An 11,002-nucleotide genomic window follows, 5' to 3' on the forward strand; every position below is an offset into this window, starting at 1 on the left:
GCATTGGTATTGCCTGCTGTGGCCACACAGATGACTGCCTGCCATGGGATGTTTATGGGCTGGTTGTACACTCCAAAACTATCTTTTCTCTTTCTTTCCAACAGTGTCTCGGTTGCCTAAAGCATTACCCATACTCCTTCTAATGAAATTCACATAAAGCACTCACACAAAACACCTCTCTTGATGGAATAATTTGCTCTGTCCCTAAAGGATGAAGACTTAACTAACTGAATTAGTTATTTTCTTTTACATTATCAATTTACCTCAACGATATAAAATAGAAACCACTTTTTGTCATTTTCTGACATTTCCTTCAATGGGAGTTTGAAGCTTGACTGGGGGTAGACTCTATATTTTCTGCTGAATATGACCACATCCTGCTCCAGCTCCACCTCCTTCTTTCCTGTGAATTGCGGTGGTACTTGGGTAGAGGAGGATGACTGGAAAGAAAATGAATTCTTGGCTTCTCCTTTTTTCTTTTAACTCTTAATTCACATAGGGGTATCACTATAAAGAAGCATTATCATTATTTTTCAGTTCTTAGAAACAGAATCAAGATAAAGATGCATCCAAGTGCAGGTTCAGCAATAAGATCAAGCAGCATCGCAAAGGCAAATTATTTCTTCGCTGCTGGTATTTTCATAACCTGATGCTTTTGGGACACATCATACAAACCATGAATTTCATCCTTTCCCAATATAAAAATCAGAAGGAACATCTCTTCTAGTTGTGTACTGCATAGAATATTGCATCAAGAGAAATTACGGTTCTTACAGCCAACCCTACATCTTACATATCAAGAAGGGATCAGAATTAACCACAAATGTGAGAGCCATTTGAGCTACTGATTTGGTCCAGGCTGTTTCTGAAGCCCAGTTAAAACTCAGTCAACAATAATACAGGTTTGAGTGTACAGCTCTTTCATACAGATGCTTCATACAGCTATCAGCATTTGGAATTCCAATGGTTATTTTCCAACTCAAACACCTGAAAGACTAGAGCTACCAAATAATGAAAACAATCACTTTAAGAGTAAAAATAAATAGTTTAATGCATGGTAAAATTGTCAGATCGCTTCTTAAATAAACTGGTAATATTAGAAAAAGAGAAATACAATTTCCCATAAGATATTTCTTACAATACAAAAAGTTTCTTAAAATAAATTTGTCTCTTCAATAGTACTAACATTTCTACTGGCTATAAAGAAATGACAAGAAGCCATACTTCACTAACATGGTAGTGAATCCATTCCACATATAAAGTTAATGCTTTAATATTATCTAACATGCTATATAAAACTAACCATTACTGGCTGTAACTCTCATGTCACGGTGCACTGCATGGTCTATTTCAGCACCTTCCTCTTAGCATTGGTCTACTCATCTGATCTGTTGTCAACAAGAAAAACTATGATGTGCTGCCTTATGAAGGCAAATATCTTGCATCTGTTCATTTTTATCCCCACTGCTGGGACAGGGCCTATAACTAGTGATATTGACTAGTTTCTCTTTGAACTTACAAATGTGGGTCAGATAGTTGTCTATTCTCTAGTACCACTAGCTAATTATTAAAGCACACAGTTACTCTGACCCTAGAAAGATTCCTGTAGCATTCAGATGCATTAATGAACAAGATGTATGTCTTACCAATGTTTGTTTCTTCATTTCCATTTCACATTACAGAAGACAAAAATAGAACAGATACCACCTTATCCAGTAAGACTTTAGGATGAACAAGGAGATGATGGGAATTGAAGCTCACTTAGGAAGATAGTGCAAAGGTCTTGCATGTAATTAAAGAAAATAGAAAGTATGTTTAACTTTTCAGATTGTTTTATGAGGAAAGAACAATGGGGAAACATAGCATACGTAGTTAGGAAAAAAAGTAACAGACATGAACATGGGTGGAAGTGAGCATTAAGGATGAAGGTGTGCAGATAATTTTTGATAAGCCAAGTGAAGAAGAAATCAGCCATGTGCAAGACTGCTTTTTAAGATCATACAGGGAATCCAGATTTAATTTTAAGGTAAGGCAAAGCAGAGGTTTCAAAATCAGCAGAGCATACATGATTTTCATGAGTGAAATGAGCTACTGAGATATCAGGACAACAATAAAGGAGGAGGTAGTGGTGTTATAGGAGTACAACACTGTTACAAATGTACCACATTTTCCGTTTACAATATTGCATCACAGACAGTATTTACAGGACAACATCTTTAAAGTGTTTCTACCTAATGAATAGATCCCTGCGCTGGGATTACTAATGGATAAGAGAAGCATCCTCTTCTAGGTTGTGAGGAAGATGAAAAGTCTTTCCATCTTTTCTCTGAAAAGTTAAAACAGTACATTAACATTAAAATGAAACTTTAGTTAGATATTTCAGCATATTCTTTCCTGTTTCTTTACACTGCATTTTCTATGAGTCCTGTCAATTAGATAAGGAACAAAATGATACTGAGAATTGGAACTCATTAGTACTTGTTCTCTTGACCCTTAACAAATCTTACTTATATACACTGTATGGTTATGCATTAGCCTAGAATTATTACAAAAGCGCATCAGTGTGGCTCAGTAAGTTGAGGGTGAATGGAAGCAGCTCCATGAATCGCTTTCAGTAAAATTGCAGATCATAGGACTTTTATCCTTAGGATGTTTTAATCAAGACAACTGTAAATGCACTGGGATCACTATCTAGTTATTGGTAGCCACTGGAATCACTACCTAGAAAACCTGTCAGAATGAACATTTGGTTCCTTTAAAAGGTATCTCTGTGCATGATAATTTTTTTAAAAAAAATCTGAAAAGACAAAAATCAAGAGGCTTTTTCATCCTTGAAAAAAATGATCCTAAATTTGCTCCCAAATTACTTATTCTGTCTTGCTTGGATTAAAATTTGTTATATAAGCATTCAAATATGAATACATAATAAGGAGAAACATTTTCAATTATTTGCCTCCCTGTTATGGCACACACACAAGATTATTATTTTTTTTGTATGCATAAAATACGAAAAGAGATCTGAAAAGTTTGGTTGGAGTCTGTAGCTAATCAGTCTCATTATGACTCCTTTTCTTATCAGAGGACCAAACAGTGAATTCAAGGTTATAAGCTACGCATAACACAACTTTTTTGAAACCTGAGTATTTTACAATTTTCTTAATACTGTTGTGCAAAATATATTTACTAACAGATCCCAACATCTTTCAGAAAGATTTCCTTTCAAGTAAATACTTCTACTGTTTGTAAGGAAACAGCCTCTTTAATGTACTTACATGTCAGTGTGAGAGAAGTCGGGTCAAACTTTAACTTGTTACATTCAGATGTCCCAGGATTAGAAGTATCATCTTCATCATAAATGTTTTGACGTAAAACGTTCCTTATAAAATCTGGGTTCATTGTGTTTTCCATAAACCCCTCTATTGATGGGGGTACAGAGAACTCTAGCTGATAAAATACAGTGGAGTTTTCATTGCTGAAAAACAAAGCCAAGTATGAATGCCTTCAAGTCCCCACTGGAACATTCCTTTTTTGACTGACTTCATACGAATGTTGGTGTGGGGTTTTTTTTAAATCTTACACTAAAGAAAAGCATTATAAAAGAAAACTGCCAAAGATTCATTTCCTCCTCCTCCTGCTCCCTTCTCAGAACAGCTCTTGATATTAACAGAAACTGGGTACATACCTGAAGCTAACCTGAGGCATATTTTCAAATAGACAGAGATCAATTGGATGTGCATCCTAACAGGGTGAGGTTTTCAACACTCATACTTCACAAGTACATAATGATAAGCGGTGCTGTGATATCTTACGCATAGGTTAGCTGAGAACCTATAGAAAGATTTGCTCTCCTGCTAGCAGGACTTGGGGCCACTCAGTTGTGCTCCTAACTCAGCTCTGGAGTGTGTCGTGCAAACCACCAAACTCGAGTCTGTCTCTGGAAATTGCATAGTTTGTGGTCTACCAAATCCACTGACTACAATTTGACAGTTACATTTTGTCCTCAATTTAAAACCTAAAAACTTATTTGGGTGGGGGAAAAGAAAAGGAGACACAGAAGGAGACAAGCGGGAGGGGGGAAGGGAACAGGGAGAGATAAGCTAGTTGATATGTGTGCAGAACTATAGCTTTTTTTTGGTGGTCCAAATCGTGATTTTTTACTCATAAGGCTAAGGAGCTACAGCTCACTCACTGAACAAGGCTGGCATGTCCAAGGCTGGCAGTGCAGGGGAGCACATTCCCCAAAGCACCCCCAGGACTACCCCTTGCAGCATCCCAAGGGGACTCTTCCCCTGTCCTTGGCTTTGGGACTTTGTAAATCTACTTCCCTTGATTCCCTATTGTCTTTTTAATTCCTTTTGTAACAGTGCTTTTCCGGTCGTCCTTGGGAAAGCTCTCCAACACCTTCCCTTGCCTTTCTGCTATCTCTCCACAGCAGGACCATGCTATAGCTGATCTTGCCAACCCCACTTTTCCCTTTGCCGCTTGGCCTCCCTCCTGTTGTAAATTTGTAGTATCTCCATAGACCAAAACTTCATAGTCTCAAGCACAGTAAACTTCTTAGCCTTCTTCCAGTGACAGTTTCTGTTGAGAGTAAGATCCTCCCTCTGTTCCAGGTTGAAGCTTTCAGCTACCTGTGCAAGGCAGGCTTGGATGTTTTTCCTCTTTTTCCTACCACTGCTACTCCTCTGGCTCCATCATACTTTGGTGCCTGAGGTTCTCCTTCATCCGTAAGCATGTCCCACCCAAGCTAGCCTAGACTACACTCTGCCACCTGCTCTGCCTCTGATTCCTGTTCCCCAGTCTTTCCAACATGCTGCTGCTTTTAGATTTGCTCCTGTGGTCCAAAATAAAGTGAGAGGAAAAGTGACACAAATAAACCAGCACTGCAGTATTACTGTTTGGGCCCTCACAACTTCTATGTCCCTATTGCATTTAGCTCTTGGGAACAAAACCAGTTCAGCCCTCACCGCTCCCCGTATAGCCCGTTTTATTTATTTAAGGCTATTTAAGCTGTCAATCTCAAGTAATTCCAGCAGCTCGTTTTCCTTTTAATAAATATCCTTTAATATGCTTAATAAAGGGCTGCAATTTGAACCAAAGACAACAGGGATGATACTTAACAGCAAGAAAACGTTCCTCTATCATATATTATTAGCAGCATTTGCCATTTACACTAGAGAATCCTTCGACTATTTTGCACCACCTATATATGTAACTTTCCCCCAAACAATCGATTTTTCACAGATTTAAACGTTGTGCATATCTACATAGGCACATGTATGTCTCAACAAAAGCCTGGATTTTTCAGATAATTTTGGTGACAAGAAATTGCTTACCTGAAATAAACCACCTGAGCTGACCTAAAGTAGCGTCCTAGAGCTGGAGATGAACTGTAGACATCTGTTAACTTGCAGGGTAAAAAGAAAAGAAAAAAGGTTTCTTCTGTTTACTGTCTTTTTTCCCCCATAAAAGAAAGTAGAGCACATCATTCTTAAAAGGTGCTTTAAGGGGCAAAAACACAGGTGCTGAAGGTTCAGTAACAGCAAAACTCTGCCCTAGAAAAGGTATATGATCCCTTTAAGCTTGACAGACAAGTTAATCTGTGCATTTGAGTGATTACTACATCAACACAATGGAGGCACTCAGGGTGAACTAAAAGTATGCTCTCATGTTGTCATGTGCAATTTAGGTTGTTTGACTGGGGTTTTTGTTAGTACCAAATCCCTTCTACTGTTACTTGACAGAGGAAAGGGTCTTTCTACTCAGACTCCCTTTCCATAGTAAGTCTAAAACAGCACTACCATGCCTGCTGAGCTTATTTCAGCTGTAACTCAGAGCTGTGATGGCTCAATGTAAAAAGCAACTATAAACCCAGGTTGTCATCATGTACTTACAGGAGGATGCAACACACAGGATTTTTAGCCACCATTTTGTTTAGATGACCTTCACAGGCCCCTCCTAGCCTAAATTATTCAATGATTGCATGAAAAAGGTGAAGACTATGTCCCAGACACTAATCAAATTCGGGGAAAAATTAAAAAAACAAACAAACAAACAAAAACAAAATAAAAATCAATGTAAACTGCTTGTGTGCTTAAAAGCAGACAGGTCTGTTTTCTAGATCAGGACTTAAATTATGCTACGAAAAGTACAACTCATTTTTTTGTGGACTCGAGAGCAACTGAGTTGCTACACAGACAAACAGAAACTTTTTAAAAGGGAAAACGATGATTCTGTGTTACAAGCAGAATCAGCTTTGCCAAGAAACACATCAACACATACCTTCTTAGTAATGTCTTCAGAGAAGAGGTGTGGAAAACCACACATTAATTCCAGTGTTCCTGAAAAATTGCGACTATTTCTACTGTTCAGTAGTGCATCAGCATCCCAGTAGTCATCCTCATCTGTGTAAACATCTGCTTTTCAAAAGGAGATAGAAAGTGGAGGAAAATGTGCCAGTTAGAAGAAATATCAGAGAGAAAAAATGAAAATAAAAATCCTCTTTGCTTTCTCCCAGGTGGCTTTCTCACAGATTCCCTCTGTAATGACTGACTGGGAGTGACAGAAAGAAAGTGCAAGTCACCCGAAGGAAAGTGACAGCACAGTGGAGTTCAGTCACCAACTCCCTTTAGCAAAAGTTATCTGCTTTGGGAGCCTGACAGGCGCTGACACTGGATAAGGGGACCGGAGTGACCCATTGCGCTTGTTGCAATGTTACAAGCATCGTTTCCATCCTCATCCCGGACTCACTTCTTGTAACATTTTCTCACTTACCTACAAACTGGAATTGCCATCTGATCAGGATACAAGTTGCTTGCTGCCTGCTAAAATAAAAGTGTTCAGACCCACTACTCAACACACCACCCTCTGCAGTCAGCATCCCAGTCCCTTCAGCAGTTCATAGAAAGAGTTTAAAGGATGCTACTGTTCAATTTGTCTCAGATTATGGGTATCCTACATTTGTATTAAAGAATGAATCAAAAGTGAGATACTTACTAGAATAAAGAATTAGGCTGATGAGAATGACCAGGAAGAATACTAGAAAAATTGTGGTTATAACCATCCATAGTTTACACTTCCAGAAAACTACATTCCTACATGATTTCCAGTGATTTCTCTCCTAAGTATAAAAGGAAAGGGCATATTGATTAATGAAATAAGGCAGGAAAAAATAGTGAAACATGTATCTACTGTCACATTTAGAAACAAAAAAAAACCCAAACCACCCACACAGATGGGAGAGCCTCAGTGGTAAGCAATGCCCTACAGCAGGGGTTCCCACCCTTAACGGCTACTGCAGGTGGGAATGTAGACCTGCAGAAGACAAAGACCATTCATAGGCATGCTGTTACTTGATAGGTGTATCACTCCCCATTTGTGCAGAATTTCCAACTCCTGAATTGCCCACAAAGCTAAGGTGCTGTGAAGGTGCTTTCACATCTTCCAGATGTTTTTTTTAAACTACTGTTGTGGTTTAATCCCAGCTAGCAACTAAGTACCAACAGCTGCTTGCTCAATCCTCTCCCTTACCACTTTCCCTGGTGGGATGGGGAGGAAAATCAGAAAAAGGTAGAACTCAAGGGCTGAGATAAGAGTTAAAGAATGAAATAAAGTAACATATAATAATAATGAAAGCGAGAGAAAGAGGAATGAAACTCAATAAAATCAAGTGATGTGCAGTATAGTTGCTTGCCACCTGCTGACCAAAGCGCAGCTTGTACCCCAGCCTGGAGACTTCTGGTCTAGTTTATATATACTGAGCATGACATTTTATAGTATGGAACATCTCTTTGGCTATTTCAGGTCAGCTGCCCTGGCTGTGCTCCCTCCTGGCTTCTTGTACCCCTCCTCACTGGCAGAGCATGAGACTGGAAAGTCCTTCACCAGGATAAACACTGCTCAGCAACCACTAAACCATCAGTGCGTTATCAGCATTGCTCTCAGACTAAATCCAAAACACAGCACTGCACCAGCTACTGGGAAGAAAAATAACTATCCCAGCCAAAACCAGGACAACTACATCAATTTGATTCACATGTTCTACAAGATGATCCTTTTAATGATTTCCATCTCTGACAACCAAAAAGATGCTTGTGAAGAAATTTCCAGAATCATTCACCTCTGCAGTGTTGGTGATACCAATCTGCATAGCTCCTGGGTGCAAGCACCCAAAGCTATTCATTAGATACTCTTGCATTAAAAAGCACTGTAAAATAATTGAGCCCTTTACAGTGACTTCCCTTTTCTTTAGAAAATTGGAAACATAAAGGCTGTTGAGTAAGTTTATTACAAATGTCACCTGTTGTAGGAAATCATAGGTAAATTGTCTTCAAAACAATGGTACATGCATGGGCATTCATATGGGAGAGAAAGGACAGTACTTGCCTTTCGTTTACTTTTTAATAAGACTATGGCAGAAATTAGTGTTTTAATAAGACTGTGGCAGAAATTAGTGTTTTAATTAGTTGCCTCACCAGTACTTATATTAAAAATTAAAAAAAAAAAAAAAATTAGAAAGCTTAGGTGACATGGGAAATAAAAACCAACTCCAACTGTTTTGTTCCGCAGCCAGAAGACCGAACGAAGGGCATGAATTCATAAGTAGACCATGCTGCTTTTTTAACTCCTCCTCCTCCCTAACCACCATAAACCCAGCAGTAAACTCCATGTCCTTTTTCACATCGGCACCAGGCAAGGAAAAGCACATGCTGTACGTTGTCAGTGCTACACACGTGCAAGTTGGCAGGAACCAGCTGCTGGTTGGAGGCACTAACCGAGGTTACTTTCCTTTACTTTTTCAGCTTTCTAAGAACACAGTATAATAGATAGCCTTTCATTGAATTTAATAAAAACCCACCAGCTGGCTTAAAGCTTCTCTGGGGGTGGCAGATGAACAGGGATAGAAAAGAGACACCCACAGAAAGATCTTACAAGAGTCATTTCTCCAGGAGCACAGGCAGAGAAAGGGAAAGCTCTCTCTGCAGACAACCCCTGCATGCAGAACTTTCCTTTAGTGGAGAATGAAGGGCAAAGGCAGAATAGAGTTTTGCTTACAGCATGCTTTCGGGTGTGATAATGATTACACTATATTTTTTTGTTAGATTTTTAAAATGTATTAGAAAAATGAAACTTCAATTTAATGCAAAAAGCTAAGTTAGTGACAGGTATCTGAAAAAGGAAAAAGCCAGTAACTACTGCCTAGGGTACAACTATGAAATCAGTCATGGTAATATCACTTGAGTCAGACAGCTATCAAACCCAGGTTTTGATTAAGTCACATATTTATGCCACCACAAAATAATAATATAATTCTTAATCACACATAACAGACTGGTTTGATCTCAAGCAAACATTCAGTTCCCCAACTATCTTAACACCCTCAGACATTATCCATATGTATTGCAAGACTGCTGGGAAGGAGCAGCAGCAGGGAAGATCTCCCCAGTGGGCAGACTAGTTCTGATTAGCGTGCACATGAGCAGGAAGCAGAGCATGATGAATTTCCAGCAGTCCCTATAAGATAGGAAGCCAATTGCCAGAATCAGGAGAAACAGAGCCCAAATGAAAACTCAGTGCCAGGAAGGGGAAGGCTAGACAGAAACCTGAGGCTAAAGTTTCTCAACAGAGCCAAATGGATCCCTGCTTTCCCTCCACCCTCTCCCATTCCTCATTGCACCTCCCTAGAATTAATTTGACCCTGCAGCAAGCTGTTCAGCTTACCAGACCAAAGGAGGAGTAATTGGCCTCTGATATAGGAGAGTAAATGGGGTCTTTGCCTAGCTGGTGGAGTAAATCAGCCTACAGAGATGATCAGTGGGGCCCACACAAGTTGCAGTTGCTCGGCTGGGAGCAGGAAGGGAGGGGTGGCATGACTAGCACAAATGAGCTTTCTGGAGGGCTTAGCCATCCCTACAGAAAAGTGGAAAAATTCTTAGATCTGCCATAGACATTCTCTCTGTTTCAAGTAATAAAAATCATTGTACAATAGTCACCTGTGAGCATAACCTGCCGGTATTAGTATGTTCCATAGCTTTAAGCTGAACACTGAGTTACCTCCCTCAGGACTCACGTGCTGGTCTTAACAGAGTGTCCCAAAGCCTCAGTTCATATGAATTCATAATTGTTAGCAATTGCAAATTACTCAAAGATAGAGAGAATCCCAGCATGGTCTGTAGCAGGACATCCTAGTCTTATTCTGGCAGTGCTGTTTTCCCAATTAATTTGTTCTGAAAGAAAGCTTGTTTCTAACACGGGTTTCAGCTTTTCTCCTCTCTGGCTCTGAGCCCAATCCCACTGATAGGACATGAAAAGAGAAAGCAAAACTCAGAGTACCAATTACAACTTCATTTCCTAATTTAAAGTTCACAAACAGCCAAAACCAGAAATTAAAAATGCTTCAAATCCCATTCCAATATTAGAACACTTAATTGAAAAGAAGAAATATGTTTAACAGGTTTTCAGCCTTTACTTTCAGATGAATAACCTTTCCTTCGCCCACAAACAACAAATTAAACCACCCGTACAAATGTTCCTGCAAGGTGTCATTTCTCTTGCTGTGTGGTATTTTCCCAACAGCAAGGATGAAATGAGCAAGTGAAATTCCTACCTTTCTTGTTTGCACGTTTGGAGGCTCGTCATGATCAGTCTCACTTTCCTCCACATTATCTTCTCGTAATTCAATGATCTCATGCTCCTGAATAGAATTTTGCCTTTTCATAGCTTCTGTTTCTGTGCGAGGACCTCTGTCTCTGAAGCAAGCATGAAGGCAACTCATTTCCTGCTGGTTTCAGCTGTAGTTATGGACAGTAACAGTTTTTGTGTGAGGCTGGAGATGGTAATAGGGAGAGTTTGGATAGTTTTCATGGGAGTGATCTCAAAACACTGATAAATAAGGGGAATTCCTTGGAAATGACGTTGTCTGCAGTAGCTACAGAGAAACGGGATGTGGAGGAAGTATCGATTTGCCTAGTCCTCAGAACTACAGCTCTCAACTATGCAATAC

At 39.4% G+C, this 11,002-nt stretch overlaps 1 protein-coding gene across 1 annotated transcript; it reads right to left on the bottom strand.

Annotated features, from left to right (window-relative positions):
- Positions 1-3,219: 3,219 nt before the first annotated feature.
- On the bottom strand, positions 3,220-10,774 carry LOC104402048 (chromosome unknown open reading frame, human C3orf52). The gene is made up of 5 exons (XM_010009817.1): positions 10,607-10,774; positions 6,997-7,120; positions 6,283-6,416; positions 5,337-5,407; positions 3,220-3,472 (listed from the first exon to the last, which is right to left on the bottom strand). Exons 1-5 carry the CDS (start codon positions 10,772-10,774, stop codon positions 3,220-3,222), a joined length of 750 nt encoding a protein of 249 aa, XP_010008119.1.
- Between the last annotated feature and the right edge of the window lie 228 nt (positions 10,775-11,002).

Source organism: Nestor notabilis, unplaced genomic scaffold (assembly GCF_000696875.1).
Source record: "Nestor notabilis isolate BGI_N333 unplaced genomic scaffold, ASM69687v1 scaffold4172, whole genome shotgun sequence".
NCBI lineage: Eukaryota > Metazoa > Chordata > Aves > Psittaciformes > Psittacidae > Nestor > Nestor notabilis.